Source organism: Chlorocebus sabaeus, chromosome 8 (assembly GCF_047675955.1).
Source record: "Chlorocebus sabaeus isolate Y175 chromosome 8, mChlSab1.0.hap1, whole genome shotgun sequence".
In the NCBI taxonomy this organism is placed as follows: Eukaryota; Metazoa; Chordata; class Mammalia; order Primates; family Cercopithecidae; genus Chlorocebus; species Chlorocebus sabaeus.
In genome coordinates this window covers 139372440-139395504 of record NC_132911.1, presented here as the reverse complement: position 1 = coordinate 139395504, position 23065 = coordinate 139372440, and the positions used below count along the sequence as shown (strand labels likewise).

Below are 23065 nucleotides of genomic sequence, written 5' to 3'. Positions count from 1 at the left end.
GTGCTATGCCCTCTGTCTTATCTTCCTTCCTGCTTCTGCACCCACCTAGGCTGTGCGTGCACAGAATAATGTATGTGCACAGACTTGCTCATGGGCATCTTTCCAGCAACCCTCACTTCTCTCTCCTACATGCTCAAAGCTTTTTCTCTCAACTCTATACCCCTCTCCAACAATTCCTTAAGGCAAGATCCTTGAAAGAGTTGACTAGACTAATTCCTCTCCTCCCATTCTTCTTGAACCTGTTCCAAGCCTTTGCTCTATGAAGTAAATCAAGACTACCGATGACTTTTCTGTTATTACTGTGTGTGTGTCCCATCTTCACTCTTCATTTCTCTTGACCTATCTATCTGCAGCAAAGGATCGCATCCCTTTCCCTGAAATCCTTTCTTCTGCTGTCTTCCAGGGCATTAAGTTCTCTTCTTCCTTCACAGAAGCTCCTTCTTGGTCTCCTTTTCTGGTTCCTCTTCATCTCACTGACTTACAAACGATGTGACATTCCATGGGTCTGTTCTCTGATCTCCACTCAAACTACAGCTTTAAATGACATCTATGTTTTGATGGCTCTTAAATTGCTATCTCCAGCTGAGGTCTCTCCCACCTCCAGATCTGTATCTCAAAACTCAACATAATCACCTTGTCCTCCTAAAATCTCCCCATCTCAGAAAGAGGCAATTCTAGTTTTCCAGCGCCTCTGGACCCAAATCTTTGGATCATCCAACTTATCTTTCATATCTCACAACCAATCTGTGCACTAAATCTTACTGGCTTTACTTTTTCAAAATACACTTGAAGTCTGGCCAGTTCTCAGTGTTTACACCCTACCACCCCGGACTGTGCTAGCATTCCTTCTTATGTTCATAGCAGTGGCCTTCAACGGGTCTCTCCACCTTGCCCCATAGCCTATTCTCAGACATTGCCAGAGTGGTTCTGTTAAAATACACATTGGATCACACTAGTCCTGTGCTTGTCAATTCCTCCTCCCATCTGCCCAACAGCTCTCATTAAAGCTCAACACTGGCCCTTTATTCTCTGGCCTCCAACCAGTCCACTGATTTAATTTAATTCTTTGTCCCTTGCTCACTCCGTTACTTCTGCTCTGGCATTCTTACTGCTGGTCCTCAAGTGCCCAAGCACGCTCCCACCTCAGGACCTCTGCACTTGCTCGTCTCTTGATGGAGCTTAGTTCTTTACTTTTTATGGTCCCTGCTAAAATGTTTACCTTGCCTACTCAAACTAAAGTCTAGCCCCTCTTCCTGTTACCACGGTCTAATTTTCTCCATGGCTCCATCAGCACCTGACATTCTCGTGGTGTGTGGCCTGTGCCTCCCATGGGGATCTAAGCTTCTCCAGGGTAAGACCCCCTCAGTTTTTTTTTTCTCTGCTCTCTCTCTAGTATGTAAGACAGTACCCAGCAGTTAAGTTCTCAATAATGTGCTTAATGAATTAAAGAATGCAGGCAGTAAAAGAAGCCAAAATTAAGGTTGTAGGAATGGGATCAAGGAGAAGGGGACAGATAGAAGGTAGGCCAGAAGGTTTGAATCCATGGGATTTTACTGGTAGATTTGTGATTTGTATTAGTGATTCAGCAGGTAAAAAGGATGCAAGCAAAAAGAAGGTTCAAATTCTTTTCCGTTTACCGTAGTCTGGCTTATGTTCTAAAGTTCTTATTTGTTTAAAATTAACTCCGAACCAAAGGGTGCCTGAAGCTGCTCCCCTGCTGTCTGTAGCCCCCCTGAGCTCGCCCTCATGACAGACACACACCCTTCCCTCTTGCAGCCCCACTCGCTGCAGAGAGCCACTGCTCTAACACACGGGCTTGTATTCCATGCGTTTCTGAGATGGGGAAATGTGTACTGGACACATTTAAAAGGTACAAAAGAATTATGTTTTAGGATGCATATGAGGAAGAAAAAGCTAAGCTATTTGAAGTCATTCTGCGGTTAACACAATGCTCCAAACATGGCATGCTGTAAAAAGTGAATGCCTCAAAAAAAAGTGTCTTTGAGGCGAGAAAGCGGCAGTTTAACAATGTGCAAGACAGTTCTTGAAATTCCAAGTCCAGGGAACATGTTGCGCGAGCTTCTAACAGAAGAAATAAAACACATCCACCCAGGGCGTATTGAATTAAAATCACAATGCACTAGTAAATGATGAAAAGAGAATGAACAGAATAATACTGTCCACAGGGATTATGACCTTTGTGTTCCATAACAAATTACACTGAGGCATGAAAATCACGTTTCTATTCTGACTATGCCACTCTGCTTCCTGCAGAAGCCTTTATAATTAACCTTTTATGTGACAGAATACTTTTTGCATAATGCTTTCATATTTATTGGTCTATAACTGAGATGGATAAATCATTTTCAAATGTGGAATATGTGTAGAATCTTGACTTCTTGCAGTGAGTTGCAGCTGTACACGGTTTTCAAGTGTACACAATTTAGAGCTGTGCTGAAATAACAAGACTTTGTTTTTCTAGGTTTAAAGTAGAAGAGATTTCAATAGGCAGCCTTTATTAACTACTATACAAATCATTCTCTTTTTGTTATTGGGAGACAACAAAGTAAGATAGATTTTCTTTCCGTTTTTCAAAAAAGTAGATTCTCCAAATTAAAAGCATACCATATAATAAAAACAAGTCACAGAACACAAAATTATGCAAACAAAAAATTAATTAAGATGTTTTTCAAGTTCCCAAGTGGATTCATTTACTGACTAGGCACGTTGGTGAGTTGACTATTCTTAAGCAGTCCATAAATAGAAGGAAAGTTCCTGAAAGAGAGGAAAATGAAATACATTTGTATATATCAAGAAATTAATAATAACCATATGCTCTTTTGGGAATGGCAGCGTTTAGAGGACACAGGCAAGTTGACACTTAACAGAAATAAGGATGTTTATGGAAAACAATGCAAAACAGAATCATTAACATTAAGGACATAAAATATTTGTGTTAAGTAAAGACAGATGAATGATTAACTGGTTTAATGATGATTACACTACTATCCATTATGGTATTTATGGAGTGATTTCAGAATGGTAATGCCTTGTTTTACATAAAACCTCAAATATTAACCTATAAGTTCCTAGGGGTCCACCCTGGCAGAGTCCTTGCATTCTTGTCACCTGATAAGAGACTGAACTTTCAGATATATTTTAAATTTTATTACCTAAACCCAAAGAACCTTTTTTGATGTGCTATACGAAACAAAACTGTTATTTAAAAAACTGGCTGGTGATCAGAAAAACAGACAGACAAAAAACCCAATCGCAGTGGAGAAATGGCCACTGTGGTGATGCTGACTTCTCATGGCTCTGGTCACACGTCCCAGGCCCTAGGTAACTGTTCAATACCACAAAGTGTGCTGAAAACAACTCAGGACACCGCTGATGGCTCCATAGGACCCAGCCCCCTCCTATGTCTCCAGAGGCATCTCTTTCATTTCTCTCCCAGCACGTTATATTCCAGCAGCTGCTTATATGTTCCCAAAACAAATGATGCCATTTCATGTCTTGGTTGACACCCTCCTCTCCCACCTGTATTAGCTTATTATGTCTTAACATTTTCTCCTCCCTTCCTGGCTTGCAAGATTTCGACTTTCAAAACTCCAGATTTTATTTCCTCCTTTGTCCTTGGAGCAAGTTCCTCTCTTTCTCCTCTGCACCATTGCTGCCCTTCTCTAGCCTTTTATTACTGCAGAGCGCCAGGGACACAGTGGGCATCTCAGTGTCACCTGCATAAAGCATCAGCACTGGTAGGATCAATCAGATGCAAACTGTGATTGAAAGGCGAATCTTTTAAAGTTACGCATTGAATACACTAAATCTATTGATGAGGGTACTGCTTTCATCAACCAATAAGTATTTCTTGAATGGCTTGTGCTGAAGGCTTTAAGGTTTATGAAATTTGACAGACACACCTGTGACCCTCAAGGAGCATACTAGGGATGAAGGACATTTACACAGCTCCAAACTGTCAACCGGCAGGTCAGAATGAGACATCTGCCAATCGAGTCCCCTCAGCCACGGTTCTCATGGGGAGAGAAGAGAAGGCTCTTCTGGCTGAGAGAGAGAGAAAAGATCTTGAAGAAATGGCAGGATCTGGATAACCAGAGGAGAGGAGAGGGTGGGCAATGCTCATGCAGGGCAGTGCTAGAGGAGATCCTGTCTGTTTCCTCAGAGAGCCTGTAGGCCTCTCCTGCTACCCTAGTGTGGCTACCATAGTCCCACAAAGCCTGCCCCACCACGGGACAGCCCTTAACAATACACTTGCTGATGTAAATAAGCTCCAGGAATGCGAGGAGACCAGCAGGAGTCTGAGGAAGGGTCACAGGACTTTCAGCTCTTCCTGTAAGACGCAGACCAGTGTCCAGGAGGTGCCCTTACTGGACCCAGCACGCCCTGCATCCTTGCTAAATTGCACAGGCAGCCAGCCTGCCACATGCCAGACGCCATGCTGGGTATAGAACACCATTTTAAACCACCTTTTGGGCAGATGAGTTTCTGGAGTGGGCACAGGAGCTAATGTTGTAGATCATAATGAAAACATACAGCATTTAGACAGGTTTCTTTTACAAAAGCATATTAAGATGCACCATGACCTCTATGGGAAACATCTATAAAATCCCAGTAAGTCTACTTTAGCAATTCATTCCACAGATGTTTATAGACATGGCTTCTTGCATTGCCTTTAATGGGAGCAAAATATTAGAAACTATATCTCTGTTAGTAGTTGTTTGGATTATGGCTCTTTCATAGAAATATTATTCAGCCAATACAAAGAAAAAGGTAACTTTCTCGTATAAAATAACAGAAAATGAGCTCTAAGACATACTTCAAAGTAAAACGAGGGGAGAAAATGGTATAATGTTTTCTATGTAAAAAATAGTGATAATTAAAAAAAAAATGCTTTACTTATGCAGAGACTATCTCGGGAAAGATACAGGAAAATCACTACAAATAGTTGCCTGTGGGTGTGTGGGGGTAAAGGTGGGAATTAAGACCACTGTATGTGTATATTTTGTACCAAGCACATGTATTACCGACTAAATAAAGGACATATTTTGGTTTTCCAACTTCACATTTATCACTGAAAAAAATCTAATGATTAGAGAAACATCACACTTCCACTAAGAAGACAAATGAATACAAATGCTCCTCATCTTAGGATGGGGTTATGTCCTGTAAACCCGTTGTAAGTCAAAAACATTAAGTTGGAAATGTACGCAATACACTTAACCTACCAAACATCATAGCTTAGCTTAGCCTACCTTAAACATACTCAAAACACTTACATTGCATATGGTTGGGCTGAATCATCGAACACAAGGCCTATTTTATAATAAAGTTTGATATCTCAAGTAATTTCCGAATGCTGTACTCAAAGTGAAAAACAAAATGGCTCACTGCCAGTGCCTGGCATTGCAAGAGTATCATACTGCTATGGCTAGCTGCAGAAAAGATACATATTCAAAATCTGAAGTACAGTTTCTACTGAACATGTATTAGTGACTGTCTGTACCGAAAAGTGCTCAGTGTTAATGTTTCAAGAATTATAGGTTCATTTGTTCACTCATTCATTCCCCACTGAACACCTTGTCAGTTCCCACTATGTCTATGTGCCAGGCAGTATGCTAGTATTTGGAAGTACAAGTCCAATAAGACATGGTTCTTCTACCTTTAAGGAACTTCCAAGTCTTGTAGTCAGGGAGAAAAACCCATCGACAAACAGAACAGAAATCTAGCCTCAGGATAACACCACCATCCCTGCACACTTCACAGTGGTACCTGTTTGTTTATTCTATCTCCTTGTTTTGACTGTCTGTTAGGTACTAGGAACTGTGTTAGGTAGCAGACACGTAAATCCTGCCAGCAGTGGTTCAGATGAGATAAACACACAGGACAGAACTTAATAACCTGGTAAGTTCTCCTCAAACGTAAGGATGACTAACTTAATCTAATAAGGCCAAACAAGACCTAGTACCTCGTCCTGTACTATCAGCCACCGAGCTACCACATCCACTTTATTCACTCAGACATCCGATGGCTTGTTCATTTATCACTTACTAGGCATGAGACAGGGTAACTGCACTAAAGATGTTGACAATCTGGTGGGAGGAAAGGAGGGTCAACAGCCAATCTCAGGATACTGTACTGCAGAATTCATAGAGTAAGATGAGGGTCCACAGAAGAGCTGCGAACATGGCGGGCTAGGGAGGGCCTCCAGGGTGAGGGGATGCTTCAAGTTCCACTGGGAAGTCTGGATAGGCCAGCAACAACTAGCTAGACCAAGAGCTGGGTGAGAGTTGTGTTCATTCATTTGTGTTCATTTATTTGAGTGGGGTAAGGAACTGTGACTTCGGGTGGAGAATGGCACTGATAGAAAAGCTCTAGATGGTTTTCAATCTATCAGCGCTGGACCACAGTGGGGTGGGGTCAGAGCATGCTGTGCTCCAGGCGGCTGGGGAGGCCAGCAGCAGAATCACGCCGGGCTTGATGTTCAGAGCCAAGGAGGCTGAGTTTTATCCTGAAAGTCACTGAAGGACTCATCACATTAAGATCTGAAAAATGATTTCAGCAATGGGTGCTAATCACTGAAATATACAACAGAGATTCTTGAAACAGGAATGTTAGTCAGAATCAACTTCAACCGGACAGGATTTTCCATCGATAAGGGAGGGTGAAATTCAGACTGAAAAATGATCTGCAGTCTTTCCCAATCAGAATAGAATCAGGCATAAAATAGATTGTTTTTTAAAAATAAGTATGGATTTTTTCCTTTCTATCCCTACAAAACACTGAATATCAATATAAATAGGAGATAATGTTTGGCAGAAAACAATAAACTTTATTCCTTAAATTTATCACATATTCTATAAAATGTCTCATATTTTCATTTAACTTTTGGCTCTACAGTTTTATTTTTTCTTCAAATCATTAGTTTTAAATTCTGGAAGCTGTCTCTGTATATAGTGACCAGAGTCTTTAATTTTGAGTTAAACAAGGGAGCTAGACTATCTAAATTGTAGTGCTGTTCACACGATTGTGTGGGATTTTTGGGTCTGGGCTGACCGTTCCTAACACTGCCGGTTAGGAATCATCTTGATCACGCTGACAATGCCATTCACTTACTAAACCCTTACACTGTCAAATAACTATGTGAAGAGATGGTTACAAGAGGATGAAAAAGTGAGAGCACCTATTTTTTAAGGCACTGATTGTCTATAAAATCACTAACCAGTGGAAACAGAAGTTCGTAGAGTTCTTTTTGGAACACAGACTAAATGAGGCACTATCTGCCCAAGGGAATGGAGTAGGTCAAGCTTAAAGGCAAGGAGGATACTACACTTGAAAATGGATGCACTGAATTTGTGCTTCTTGGCAGAACCTACAAGACCCTTCATTACATGTCCCTTTCCTACCCAGCCAGCATCATCTCTTACTTTCTCTAATGATCTAATATACCTGAAGTTTCCTCAATGATCATGTTTTCTTATAATGGCAAATATTTACATATAGCAACCAATGAGTGAACACCTTTATTTGTGCCAGGCATGCTTTTAATCTTCACAGCAACACTAAGGTAGGTATCACGACTGTCTGGGGAACCTGCAGTTTAGACTCCGGTTTAGAGAGGTTAAGTCACTGACTCAAGGTCACAAAGCAGGTGAAGGGCAGAGCAGAAGAAGTATGGATGCTCCGAGAGGACCTGCCCTGTGTGGTTATCTTCTACTGGTCTTAATATCTCCACGGGCCCCTTCTGCGACCTCTGACCAACCTGCCGGGGTGACACATCTCCCTTCCATGCGCCTAGAAATCACGTGTATCTCTGTCAGAGCTCTGCAGACGTCGTCTCTGCCCGTTTCCCCAGTAGAGTGTGGCACTTGCAAGGACAACAATGATGTCCTTAATCACTGTCTTCCTGCCATCTGCAACACAGCAGGTGTTCGGGAGATATATCCGAGTAAATACGGATACTGATTTGACTTGGAATACCTGAGACAAGCAGATTCAGAACCTAAACAAGTGAAAGACTCCATGAAGGAATCTGGGGCAGGGGCAGGGAAGAGAGAGAGAAAGGGGCAGTTACCATTCACGATGCTCAGCGTTGTGTGAGATACTCTCTGGGAAACAAGGTAACAAAAATTAAAGGCTCCTTCTCTTAAACAGCCGTGAATCTAATGGAGGAGCCACTGTAATATAAAGAATGACACTGTAACAACATGGTTAAGATCAAAGACTCTAGATTAAAGTCAATCGTTCAAATCGGGGCTCTACCAGTTATAAGGTACATGAGCAACATAAGCGTGAAATTCACCTCCTGAAGCTTAAATTTCTTCCTTTTTTAAAATGTAGATGACACCTTCTTATGGCTGTGAGGATTCAATAAAATAATTTACAGAAAGTGATAAGCACATGCTTGGCTGTTATGGCAACTTACAACCAATGTAAATCATATGATACCAATATTAAAATAAGGAAATATAAACCAAGTATGCTCTTTAGAGGGGGCGGAGGGATCATAGCCTGATTTAACTGGTGAGGGCACCATGGAAGAGAGAGCATGGGGCTGAGTTCTGAAGGACGGGTATGGTTTCTTCACGCAAAGATACAGGCGACAGCAAGTTGTGTGTTATGGGCTGTCACCTCCATCTGGTTTTGCAGTATTTGAATACAGGGTTCCATGCCTTATCAGTCTTTGTATGACCAGTGCCCCTGTTGTGTCCAGTATGGAGCTCATGTTCCATGGATGCTGTCATATGAGAAAATAAATGAATTCCACAGGGGCAAAAACAAAGGTGAGAAGCAAGCAATTTGGGAACAATGAAATGTGCTCTTAGAGACATGAGAAGACAGGCTTATCTATAGCAGGGTCTTCCTATGGAAATAGAAAAAAATCAGGTCTGGTGGAGCATCAGCTAGATAAGAGAAGATCTTGAAGGCCGAGTAGGAAAGTTCCTGTCTGATAGTGTTCTGGACCTTTCTGGATCACAATCCCTTTTTACAGTCTGATAAAGTTATGGATGCTTTGAAAAAATGACAAGAAATACAAAATTGTACAGTATTTCCTATTAATTAACTCTGAAGAGCACCTGAGGATTGACCCTCTACCTCTCCATGATTCTGGATTTATTATTCTGTATGCCAACTCCTTAAAAAATTATTTAATACAGAAAAAAGTTGTGAAAAACTTCAGTAACATCACACACTACAGAGATGTGGTGGACATCACATTCCCATTCTGTACAAGAGAAAAACAAACAACAACAAAAATCCAAACAGACAAACATAAAGAAAATACAATAAACTTAGTTTGGTCTACAAAAATGATGAGAATTATTTTCTTTCTAAAAGTAATTTAATTATTTCAGGCTAATTTTGGCTATTAGGGAAAACCAAGGTCATATATTTTTCATATATATTAAATATGTAAATACAACTTTGACAACTAAACTTTACATGACTGTATCACTTTCAGCTTACAAAACACTCTGACGATATTATCTTAATTCTAACAAGTGCATGGGATAAGCATCATTTTCACTGAACTGATAGAGAAAGTGAGACTTGCCCAAAGTCACAGTTATTGGCAGAGCTCAAATACAAACACTGAAAAAGTAAGACTCTCTGGAAGATCACAGCCTAAGTAGTATTTTTTGATGCTTTAGGAGAAAAACCAAGAAGATGTAAAAACAGAGACAAAATTCCGAAGCACAGAAAACCATGCTTCCACAAGACTAAGAGAAATACTGTCAAAAATTTCCAGCATATTTGTGTAATTTTTTTTGCCTATGCAAGCACATAGAAAACAAAAATTGAGATGTTATATATTAAGTTTGACAAACTGCTCTTTTTACTGAATAATCTGGAAAATTTTTTTCATGCTATTGACTAGACTGCTAGATATTTTCTGAAGAAAGTAATCTGAATACTTAAATACCAGGATGAACCTGAGCCTCCAATCTCTGCCGCTTATAATGAAGCTTCCTGGGCCTGACTTGTTTACATTCAGGAAGCTTCTTTTCTGACTTTTGGAGTTAATCTGACATAATCACTGGTGTTGTACTAGGAAATCAGCAGGGGAAATTTTCCATGTGACTTCAGATAAGCGTGAAATTGTCTTCATCTTCCACACAGTTCAGGATAATTGGAACAAAAAGGCAAACTTACCTTTGTTTGCTTCAGGTGTTCAACCAGTTCCTGTGACATTCCAAGATGGCTGACATTTCCTAACAAAAGAAAAGACCTTTTTACTCAAAATAAAGAGAAAAAAATCCCCCAAGAAATAAAAATTAAACATTTTACGTAATCTACAATTAAAAAAGCTTAATGATTAAAGAATAACTTTATTAACTATTTGTCAGTTTTAAGAAGTGCCCTCAATTACTAACCAAATAATGTATTACAAATAACTAGTTATGAGGTTTTACAGTTGTTTAATAGGGAGTAATTGGCCCCAATTAAACTGACTAAACTAAGGCTTTTTAGATTACTAAAACAAATTAAACTTTTTAAAATGAGAATTTAGGTGATCTTAAAACTTTTCTAAAATGGATAATGAAACTTGCTAAGTTGTAATCTCCCTGGTTTTATTAGTTATATTAAGATAAATTAAGTGAGATTAAAAATCTTATTTGATTTATTTACCTTTGAAAATGAAGACCGTTTAAGGGTTACACATCCTCAGCCTTGGCGAGTGCGACCTCAATTAGTCAAGCCAGAAAGTCTTTAAAAGCTTTGTGCTTAGTGCTTCCAGCATGGAGCGAGGTGTTCATTAAGGTACCAAAATTCTCATAAAAAATCCAAAGTTGCACTAGTGAAAAAACGCTCAACAAGATGAAAACTGATCACATGTTTTTCAGAAAATCCAGTAGTTCTTTTAAAACCAGTTTTTAAACAAGATTTGGTTTTGCGTAGTTTAACGTGCCACTCAAGCAGCTCGATACCATTTGGACTCTTTAAACAGCATTTAAGTCTATGGTGAGTATATAATGGTACATTTAATTTTATACCATTTTTAAAATAAGTTGTACAATGTTTAGTGTGACCCTTTTATGACAAGCATTGTTAAATGAATTCTTTCCCTGTTTACAACTATTTATGAAGGCCTTTTTAAATAAAAAAAAACCCATGAAATTGTTAGCTCACACACACAAAATTTCTTTCAAAAGTTTATTTAGTATCAAGCAAGAGGAGACTTTGCTTAACACTACAGAACATTTCAAGACTTGAGTTACAAAAGAATACCACATTATTAGCACTTGTAATTGGCTTCCCTTTTTACGCATGTTGGCAAGAGAAAAAAAAACTAGCATATGGCTGAAAGATCAAATAACTAAATTCTATGGAAACCTTTAAAATGAAAGGTGAGGCTTATGTTAAAAGAATAGATTAACATATTTAGTAAACCTATTTTTTGTTTAACACTAGTTAATCAAAGTTATTTTTTTTCCTTTTGATGACCTATTTTTTCATATACAGACTGGAAATAACAAAATTTTACATGTCTTTTTTTTTTTTTTTTTTTTTTTTCTGCCCAGGTTGATGTTTCAACAAAGTAGTTTTAAGTTCCATCCATTCAGATTTTAAGCATTTTGATTTATTTAAAAAGGGATTGTTCATAGAAAAAAATTACTTTGAACAGTATACAGGACTGGTGGAGATTGGCTATTTCACAACATCAGACAGTACAATCAGTATCTGCCATATGGCTGGTCTCTGTAGACGCCCTTTGCTGTCCTCGCTGAAGGTGCCTTGTGTCTTGAGTTAGTCCACTCTTCTTGTCCTACAATCAGTAAGATGAACCACAATTAGATCGCTGCCACGAATCCCACAGGCTTCATTTTTCAGACTCTAACTTAGCCCTGAACCAAAGGTACATGTCATATTGAAAATATATACCCCTGGTGTACTGAAAAGAAAAACAAACAAGGAATTTACTTAAATAAATTATAAACACAAGGAAAAATAATCATCTCACTCGCAAAATTTGTCAGCATGAGAAGAAAAACAGTTCTTGTATCTGAAATGGCAACCAACTTTGCAAGGACTTTCCTTTTGGTTACTCATTTAATAACAGTTTACAAGTTCAAGTAGCAAAGAGAATTGCCTTTTGCTAAACATCTGGACATTTATGAGTGAAAAAGAGAACAGGAAAAGGATCACTTAGATGTTTTCCAACAGTAAAAACAAAGAAAGAACACAGATGAACATCTGTGAAGACAGAGGAGAAGAAAACTGGAGAGCAAAATGGGAAGGGGCAGACTGAGAAAGGGAAACATGATCTCACTTTTCACAGGCACTTTCACGGAAAGCCTGAAGGAAAGTTGCATTGGGTTGAACTTCACTTCTCAATAACACTTCACGAATATGAAATAAATTTAACGACATAATGTCAGATTTCATTCATCATAATGCTAAATCTGTACTGGACAATGGTATTAATAACCAAGGACATTCTATCACCTTTATCTCCTGAAATTAAACACCTGTTCAGCCTGAAGATAACTTTTAATGAGTTATCTATAAGTCTTTGACATCAAACAGTTAACATCCCTGCTGCAACATACAGCAATTTAAAAGCCATGTGTCCACAGAGACCAATTTAAAAAGCTGTGAAGGAAAAATGCTTAAAATGACCTCTTCTTTTGGTACAAAACATGCAATCAACATCATTCCCTCAAGCTAACTTGCATCAATTTAAGTAGCCTGCATTCAGCAAACCAACATATTTCTCTTAAGTGTTTGTTACGGATAACCAAAAAAAAAAAAAAAAAATCCAAGGTGCAATCATCACAGCTTCGGGTAGGTGATACAACAAAATGCACTTCAAAAGGTTTAACACCAGAAAATGGTTTTTCAGTTCTGTTAAGAGAAATGTCCTAACATCCCTTAACCACAATCCTGATACACTTGCACCAGGTACCAGGGATTCATCAGAGCTTTGCAACTGATTGAAGCTTCATGTTCTCTGATCTCCTTGCCCTGCGGCAAAGGCTCTTCTTACTACTGTTATGTTGCTGCCGCCAATTCTTTTAATTAAACCTGTCATCCTTCTGCATGGTGAGACTTTGGACATGAAGTCCCCAGCATCTCTACCAGCTCCACTGAATTAAGAGGGGTTTAGCTGCCGTCCTGTAAAGCTTACAGACCCTGTATCTCCTCCTTGGTTCAGTGCTTTTGTAACCTTTATGAAATGATTCCCAGTGTAATCTTTTTCAGAAGGTTTGAGATTGGAAATGAATTAAAATATAAAGATGAAGGTGGGAGAATCACTTCAGAGAAGTAGTCTCAATTGCTTCATTTCCCTTCACTGTCAAGAAACAAAGACACTTCAAAAAGACCCAGCTATCAAGTGTCTGCAGTTTGAAAAACTACTCTGTGAGAAAATCAGCACACGACAATCAACCTAAACATAACATTGAAGTTCAGAATCTGGATTCATGCAATCTTCGGCAAGTCTTTAGTCCTCTTTAAATATTTAAATAATAAAGGAGCCTCTAAAAATAGCTAGATATGCACAAACGAATTGACAGGAAGCTGCTGTTTCAGAGTCCAAATGTCCTTATAAATTTCTCTTCCCATTAAGATCTTTAAGGTCTTTCTATGGCCATCTCTCCTCCCTCTCTTCACATGCTCTGGCCAGTCACTCACCATAGGAATCGTAAGTCTCCTCACTGAGTCCGTGTCCGTAATCATAGTAATCAGCACCACTGCAGTGAACAAAACAAAACAAAGGACAAAATCATCTGGCTGTGAGTTTCAACAGTATTCAATAAAGTACTGTAAAACTTAAAGACAACTAATGAAGCGCAGGACTGAACATTCAAAGGAAGTCCCACCGAGATCACAGAGTTCTAAAGCGGAAGTGTTAACTTTAGGATTATCAAAGGCCCCTTGTCTAGCTCCCTAATTTTAATACATAATAAACATGTTTTGACATTTTAACCACAACAATTGGCCACCCAACACACGATAAGTGCCTAAAAGTGCACGAGGGAATACAAAGACAGGACCTGACCTGGGAAGACTGGGAGTCTGCAGAGAGGGAGGATGTGTTTGGACAATTCTAGCCCAGTGTGCCAAGAGCTAGGGCTGGGCCTGTGCAAGGCACTGTGGGAGTGGAGGAGGAGGTAAACACTTCCTTTCCAATAGATGGGATGTTTACAGAAGGCAAAGACTTTATTTCTTCTTATACACTTGTCTACCAGAGAACTTGGTGCTGCATGAATTGTGGGTGCTGTACCTTATAATACATTAAAAACAAATGCCCAGATGAAATGTTTTTATTCATCGGCACTGCTGCATCACCATCCAGAAACTGCCAGGAAAAGGAAAGGTGACTCAGCAGCCATGGCCACATGGGACAGGAGAGCAGAGAAATGGATCTCTGCAATCTTGTCACAAGTCTGGTTACACGAGGCCAAGGATCTTTCCAAAGTACAGGCAAATCCATGTTCCAATGTACAACATCCTTGAGAGAACATGAGGAAAGGGCCATCACTGACAGCAAGAGGGAAGAGTTACCTCTGCCATTTTGCAGAGGATGCAAAACAGCCTACAGATATACAATATATTTGAACTAGGAATAATTTTTTACAGGAACAGACTTGTGAAGTCTAGATTACTAAGCCATAACCATTCTGTGTGTCTGAGAAAGAGTTTCCACGGACCCTCTCAGGCTTTCCTCTTTCCCACTTGACTTAATTTTGTTGGGAAACAACCATCCTGAATTTGTTATCTTAGACTATCATGGAAAGAAACATCCCCATTCTCCCAATTTCATACAATAAAGAGGTTTCTAATCAAAATGGAAAACGATCCAGCTCAGCTGTTTAACACCTCAGGAAGTCACAGTCTGAGGAGCACAGATGCATGCTGTGAATGCCGACTGAACACCAGTCACTGCGATCCCACATCACCCCTAGCCTCAGAGAGTAAAACTGCCATACCCATTTGACAGATAAGGACACCGCAGACCAGAAGAGCTAAGAAGTCAGCCTAAATTGCATGGAGAATGGTATAACTGAATCTCTTTGACTACACAGGCCAGACTTGTGGTCACACCCACACGGAGTTTTTCCCAACGTCTTCTTTCTCAGGAAAATGACACCAGAGACTAATCATCACATTCAATGACTACAGCACAGCATGGCCATTCCTATGAGAAAAGTGTAAGCAATGGAGCTATGTTCCTTTTTATCTCAAAATGTGGGCATGAGTTTTTACATTTGCTATTCCTTCTGCCCTTAGAAGGCCCTTCTCTCCTCTCCTGTAGGCTACTTCCAACTCAAGCCCTTAACCTAAATGCCACTTCCAAAGAGAACCCTGCTAGTCTCCCTGAGTGAAGTTGGTTTCCCACGACAGCATGTCCTGGTTCTCATCCTTCTGGCCTGGAGGAGACCCTCACGTTACATATGTTAAGTGAGTATACGGAGAAGGGGCACCTCCATCACTCCAGTGTGTCACGAATGGCTTCTTGGAGCATGCAGTGCTTGCACAGTGTTCTGAAGGAACAGGAGGGTGAAGGTAAAGACAGGTGGAGAAGGAATGGACAGAGGCAATGGCAGCAAAAGTCTTCCAGGCAGAAGAAACAGTATATGCAAAGCAGAGGCAAGAAACAGGTGGAAAAATGTAGGTGTCTACAAGCAGTTCAAACAAATATAGTAAGTATTGATGAAAAATGCCTGCACCGGGCCGGGCACGGGGGCTCACGTCTGTAATCCCAGCACTTTGGCAGGCTGAAGTCAGAAGATTGAGACCATCCTGGCTAACATGGTGAAACCCCGTCTCTACTAAATATATATATATAAAATATATATATATATATAAATTAGCTGGGCGTGGTGGCGCCTGTAGTCCCAGCTACTCAGGATGCTGAGGCAGGGGAATCGCTTGAACCCAGGAGGCGGAGGTTGTAGTGAGCTGAGATCATGCCACTGCACTCAAGCCTGGCGACAGAACGAAACTCCATCACAGAAAAATAAATAAATAAATAAAAGACAAATGCCTGGACCGGAATATTCCTTAGGATAAAATATTTCTTCTACACGTAGAACATGGGCCCCACCTTGTTATCCTGGCTTAATCATACCCTTACAAGTTAATTAAATGCAGTGTAACATGGTGGTTGATTTGAGCTCTCTGTATAAAATAAGCTCTCTGAAATGTGCTGTGTTAAGCTCCGCTGGCTTCACACATTACAGAATAGTCCCTCCTATAGCTGACCCAATATACCAACTAGCAATGTGCAATTTTTCCACAGAGGTACATGTAGCTATAGAGTTTTAAAACATGGTCTTCAAATTGAGGGCTGGCATTCCTAAAACAATTTAGAAGGAAAAGGAGTGTGAGATGAATGCAGTTATTGCGAGCCACACCACTGCCCTACTGACAACTTCTCACACGCACAAGCTCACCTAATCTAAAAAAACTCCATGCTTTTACAGACGAGGCAGCTGAGGCCCAAGCTGAGCCATCTGCCCAGGGTCACATAACTTGTAAGTGGCAGCACCTACACTCAAAGCTCCGAACACTACCACTGCCATGTGCTGAACACAAACGCTACAGGTGGCTTTTGCTCACCACGGGTGGCCACCTTATTGGATTGGTTCCCACTTTGGCTTGGCCTTTTGCTCTTCCAGAATTTCTCTTGTTTGCCCTCCCTTGGGCTTTAATGATCTTTCCTCGTGCTCAGAAACAGAAGCCGGGCCCACATGAAACATGCTGCCACATGATCATAGTGATCTGGGACTGCCTTAGTTTCCCTCTGGTTTCCTTTCTGTAGTCCTAATTTTCCCTCACAGAATAATATACAGTTATGGTGAGAAGAGGAGGACTAACTGAAAAGAGAACAGATCAATTTTTATATTTAAAAAGATAATAAACCAGCAGAAACTAACAACAAAAGAAAAAAACACTGCTCTTCTGCTTAACTTATGATAGCTTTAAATATGAGAATGCTATTAAAGTATTAACAGAATATTTCTCTTGTCTTGAGAATTGAAATTGAGACTCAATTAAAGCTGTTGACAAAAATGTCTGTCAGCTGTCAGTCCAGGCCTGGGCCTCCACCCGCGGTGCCACCCTGGGAGGGCGGCTTCCATGTGGAGGTCTTCCTGTGCATCTGCCAAATCAGGGGCTGGTCTAGACGCTGCTCAGGTCTCCTGGCAGCTCTGACATCTTCCATGGCTCTTTCACAGCATCTCGCCCCACCGTAGTCAACATAATTTCTCATTTTGTTGAAAATAAATTGGCAAATGCTTCTTGGAAACTCAGCACTAAATTAAATGATCCTCAGTCTTTTTTCCAAGGGTCAGAAGTTAGATCGTAATGGCTCCTTAGACAAATACAACCTTGATGTTCTTGAGAATTTTATCTCTGTTGCACAGATAAATGAGTAACCTCACCATAACACAGAAAGGGATTTCCTTGACTGAGACAGTTCCCGATTGTTTAACTTGGAACTCTAAATGACAGGTCCTGCGACTAATAAAGAGAAGGGTTAACAGCTCCTTTCTGACCAAACTAAACCTCCTTTATTAAATGAAGTGAGCAGTAATGAACATAAGCATAGACTGGACATTTACTGTGAGGTGCTATAACACAGTTCAGCATAATAAAAATGAGGGTAGAGAATGTTTTTCAGTGCACGGAAGGTAAAAGCTAGCATGATTAGGTCCAGCAATGGTTTGGTGATAAGACAATCTTAGTTTTGACAAGTGAAAACTTTAAAACTGACATTTGCTATCATTTCACCCAGTTTCTGATTATTTATTGCAAGACTGTCATCAAGCCGAGGAGCTGGGAGCAGCTGGGTCCCATTCTCATACCCGTCAGTTCCGTCTGAATTGCTTTCGCAGCATTTCATTTCGTCTACCTCAAATGTCTATTAACCAAAGACGTGTCCTATTTCCCAAGGATAAACTAAAAGCCCAACATATGGCAAAGGAGAAAAACACTAAAAATCTCTTCATTTATGGATACAACTTTTAATATTGATAACAGGCAAGAAAACACATTAGGCCAAATATGAGAATGGTCAAGAAACGCATTAGGCCATCACTAGCAAAAATCCCTTATATAGTCTTGATCGCTTCTTTGAAAGTTTCTTGCTCAATGAAAACTTGATTTACCTCTAATGACAATTCTTCCCCAGCAACCCTCTCCACTTTTTTCTTTAACTCCCACAGCGGAGATGTCACTGGGTGATGTGGTTTGATGTTTGTGCCCCTGCAAATCTCATGTGGAAATGTAATCCCCCGTGTTGGAGGGTGTTGGAGGTGGGGCTTGGTGGGAGGTGACTGGATCATAGGGCAGACCCCTCATGAATGGTTTAGCACCATCCCCTTGGTGATAAGTGAGTTCTTGCTCAGTTCACAAGATGTGGTTGTTGAAAAGTCTGTGGTGCCACCCCGTTCTTTCTCTGCTCCCACTCTCACTGGGCCTTCTGCCTTGAGTAACAGCTCCCTGAGGCCCTGTACAGCCTGCAGAACTGTAAGCCAATTAAACCTCTTTTCATTACAAATTACCCAGCCTCAGGTACTTCTTCATAGCAACTGCAAAAATGGCTGAATACAATGGGCCTAGAGGAAAGGAGAGTATGTTTCTTTTTTTTGGCTAACCCCTCCCTCCCCTAAGGTACAGACACCTCTGCCATTTCCAGACCATCATGCTTCACTCTTCTGAACAAACACCCAGCTTTCAATCTCTAAACAGCATCACTGTCCTGAGTCCTGGTGATGTCAGCATATGGGAAGATGATCCTTCAAACACGAAGGCCTCTCAACTTTCTGGCTCCTCTTGTCCACTGACCCGGCCTCCTTTAGCCATCCCTTCCACGTCGCACTCTAGTATCTTGCCATTAGCAATCACTTCAGTCTTCAACTTCATATATTCCACTCTCTATGATTTCCTCTCTTTTAGTTTCTAGGATTATACCAGTTAGCCTTTCAACTTCATTGCAATCATCACCATTATTCCTCTTAAAACCTTTTATCCCTTATCAAGTTAACCACTGAACTTCAAGTTGCTAAATTCAATGGTCAGTGCTCATCCACATATTATGTGACCGATCGGTAACTCTCTGACATAGCTGATCACTATACCTCTTCCTTGATAAACTTTCTTCAGTTTGATCCCAGGATGTTATACTTCCTGGTTTGCTTCCTACCTCACTAGCTGCTACTTCTTTTTTTTTTTCGAGACGGAGTCTCGCTCTCTCACTCTGTTTCAGGCTGGAGTGCACTGGCGCACTCTTGGCTCACTGCAACCTCTGCCTCCCGGGTTCAAGCGATTCTCCTGCCTCAGCCGTCCGAGTAGCCTCAGCCGTCCGAGTAGCTGGGACTACAGGCGCGTGCCACCACGCCCAGCTAATTTTTGTATTTCTAGTAGAGACAGGGGTTTCACCATGTTGGCCAGGATGGTCTTGATCTCCTGACCTCGTGATGTGCCTGCCTGGGCCTCCCAAAGTGCTGGGATTACAGGCGTGAGCCACGGCACCCGGCTAGCCATCTTCTAAATTCCCAACTCTATAACTGAACACTATGTCTTCCTATCCATCCAAGATTTAGTCACTTATTTTATAATCATCTTATATTCTGTGAGCTGTTTACTCAAGGTGTTAGTTTTCCAGTTTGTTGAGTATGACGTTTCTTAAATGCTTTGTAAATTTTAGATATGTGTTAGTTTTTGCTTTTGAGGTTCTCAGTTTGCTTGTCTGTAAAAGCTATCCCTTATGTAAAATAGGCTTCTTCTGGTGGCTATGGAGGACACAATATACTATTGGGTGGCATGTGTCAGTAACGTATGCTTTGTCTCTGGGGGCTCCTGGGTCCTCCAGAGGGTGGGACTACCCGAGGTTTGGCCTCACATTGTTACAGCTTTACTCGGGGATCCAACACCATTACCCTGCACTCAGAACCACTGAGTTGGAGGCAGAGCAGACCAGCCTTGCTGTTTCAGAGGCAGCTCTTCAATCAGTTATGAGAAAACTCTGAACCTCTTTCTATCCTTTATAGCCATTGGTGTGGTATAGTTAAATCTTCCCTAAGTCACTTTACCATTCCAGCACCCTTCTCTCGAATGGGGTTTCGTCCGATTGTGTTTTTTCAGAGGTTTGGTTTCATCTACTTCTTCTTTCTCAGGAATCTTTCAAAACTTGTTTCTGTCACTTCATGAGATTTTAAAAAGGAGGGGTGGGTGGACCAGGTATAGGCACTTAGTCCATCTTCTTGATTCAATCTACTGTTTTTTAAAAGTCCTTTTTAGTTTACAATGCACTTAGATAATCTTTTAATTCTCAAAACGTATTATCTGAGGTAGACACATTATCTAATTTTACAGGTAAGAAAACTGAGACAGAAGACAGGAATGACACCTCATTCATATTTGTTCTGGACAGTGCTGACACCTAGCACGTAGCAGCTTTCCAAAAGAGATCCATGAATGACTCATACAAACACTGGGACTGCAAACTCTGACCATGTCTCAATGACTCATCTGTAGTAATAATGTTTTGTTGTCATGTCTGTGACAATCTGGGGGGGGTGGTGGGCGAAGGGGTAGTAAATTCCTTCGGAAGTCACATTACTAAGTTCTGCACTATTTAAATTTAATGCAAAAATTTTTCTTGATTATTTTGCCCCATTCCTTCAAGGAAAATCTTATCTGTAATTGTTTTGATAAAATTTAAGACTTTAGCTAACATCTACTAAATGCTTATTATGAGATAGAAAAAATGGAAAGAGTCATGCATAATCCAGGTAATTGCTCTGGACTGACCTAGTTTAGTATTTCCTTTCTATTTAGGAGACTTTAATTCTTCTACTAACCATTAGGAATTTTTATAAATAAAGTAAAATAAATGAAAAGTAATATTTAAAATAAAATTTGGGACTACTCTTGTTTTCACATTATCATACATAACTGAAGATTTGAAATTCCTTTAAGATATATGACTAAAAAATTTCCAGTCTGCTTTCAGTTAGAGCCTTACTTATCCAATAGTTCTTTTATAACATTTAACAATATTTCCCCAGGAAGGTATTGAATAATATGCTCCAGAATTAGGTTGTGCAAGTTGGGTGGAAAAAGGAGTTACAGCCAAAGTCCAGTCACCTGACCACAACTTTGCTGAATTTTGGCTTTTCCTTGGTCTTTGTTCACTAGTGCTCCCACTGGGGCAATGCCACTGCTACGGCTACTGTCATTTAATCTGGGAAAAGAGATGGCAATAACTTCATTCTTGTCTTGTTTTGTTAAATGTGTTTAGAGTAAATACATTACTGTTAGCGTGTCCCTCTTACCCTGAGAATTTCGAGGCCAGACGGGGCCAGTTCTGATGAGTGAGGCGGACGCTCAGCCCGACTGTGTGGGCGTCCCTGGCAGGCACAGACTGCTGTCCATGGGACCAGAGGCAATGATGCTATTCCTGCCCTCAAGGGGCTTACAATGTGAGGACGATTCCCTTGATGGGAAGGCTGCATGAGGTGTCAAATATTTCAGACAGTTTGCTTTATTCTTCTCTTGCTGCTGGATCCATCATGAGTCCACCTCTCCCACAGCATTACTGCATCTTACTTTTCAAAACAGCCTAGGGTAGTGGTTTCTAAAGTGTGACCCATGAACTCTTTCAGGGTTTCATCAAGTCAAAATGTTTTCAGAATAACACTAAGATGCTACTTGTCTTTTTCACTGTACCGAACTTTTATGTGGTGGGTAAAATTGTTGGTGGTTGACCAAAAGTCAAGGCAGTGGCACCAAGCTGCATGAGAATTCTTTTTCTTTAAGGCATTTTCACTTAAGAATGTCCTTGATGAAGTAAACGTTTACTAATTTTATTAAATCTCAACTATTAAAGACACATCTTAACTTCTATATGATGATGGGAAAAGTGCTCTTGAAAGCAATTCTGGGGCACACTGAAGTACAAGGGTGATCTCTAGGAAAAGCAGCTGAGGCCATTCCTTACATTGTGAGGTCAACTAGCTGCCTTTTCCATAAACATCATTGTTGCCTGAAATAACTCACAGCAATGAACTAGGCTTACTCAGACTTGGGTATTTGGTCCACATTTTCAACTGTCACCTTAAGTAAAACAACCAACAGTATTGGTTACCAATGACAGAATTTGAACTTTCCAGTAAAAACTGCAATTTTGGAAAACCAGTATTTGCTACTGTAAACTGATGGCAAAGTCAGTACTTATCTCTGTTGAGATCAGTGGTGATAATATGACTGTTTTGATATTGCCTAATGAAATTTATCACAGCACTGTGAAGATACGCATAACTTAGTGAAGTGACATTTTTCAAATGATCCATGCATGATGTCAAAAAACCCATCAAGTGTATGGAGACCAAGATATTTTAATGTAACAGAGTATGAAAAGATTACTGGTATGGTTTTAGAGTCTACATTACAAGTATTCTTTAAGAAACTACTACCTGCTGGGCTGGGCGCGGTGGCTCACGCCTGTAATCCCAGCACTTTGGGAGACCGAGGCAGGTGGATCACCTGAGGCTGGGAGTTGGAGACCAGTCTGGCTAACGTGGTGAAGCCCCATCTCTACTAAAAATACAAAATTAGCCAGGCATGGTGGTGCATGCCTGTAATCCCGGCTACTCAGGAGGCTGAGGCAAGAGAATCACTTGAACCCGGGAGGCAGAGGTTGCAGTGAGCCGAGGTCGCGCCACTGCACTCCAGCCTAGGGAATGAGCGACACTCCATCTCAAAAACACACAAACAAGCAAACAAACAAACAAACAAACACACACTACTACCTAAGTTTTTATGTACTATCACAGAAGAAGAGCGACTATTATTTGAAAAGGCTACTTTCCCCTTTCCAGCTACGTATCTGTTGTTCCAACTACTTCAATCAGAACAACATACCACATCAGAAGGAATGCAGAAGCATAAATGAGAAGCCACAATTTTTACCTTTTTTTAAAGGAAATAGAGATATTTCATAAAAATAGATTATATTTACAAGCAATGGGTTGTCACATTTAATGAATGATAAATATTTTTAAATGTTTCTGTTTTAATTTCTAATGTAATA

At 40.4% G+C, this 23065-nt stretch overlaps 1 protein-coding gene across 4 annotated transcripts in view; it reads right to left on the bottom strand.

Moving 5' to 3' along the window:
• Positions 1 to 2600: 2600 nt before the first annotated feature.
• The window catches only part of KHDRBS3 (KH RNA binding domain containing, signal transduction associated 3), a 201190-nt gene continuing 180725 nt past the window's right edge, over positions 2601 to 23065 (bottom strand). For 2 of the 4 annotated variants that reach the window (XM_073018369.1, XM_073018370.1), the window contains 4 exons: positions 13657 to 13715; positions 10651 to 11788; positions 10174 to 10232; positions 2601 to 2775 (listed from right to left, as the gene is read on the bottom strand). In XM_073018369.1, coding sequence (XP_072874470.1) covers positions 11697 to 11788; positions 13657 to 13715 — 151 coding nt within the window. In that variant the 3' untranslated portion in view covers positions 2601 to 2775; positions 10174 to 10232; positions 10651 to 11696. The remainder of the gene's footprint in view (positions 2776 to 10173; positions 10233 to 10650; positions 11789 to 13656; positions 13716 to 23065) is intronic. The other 2 variants (XM_008001602.3, XM_073018371.1) reach the window with 1 other exon arrangement.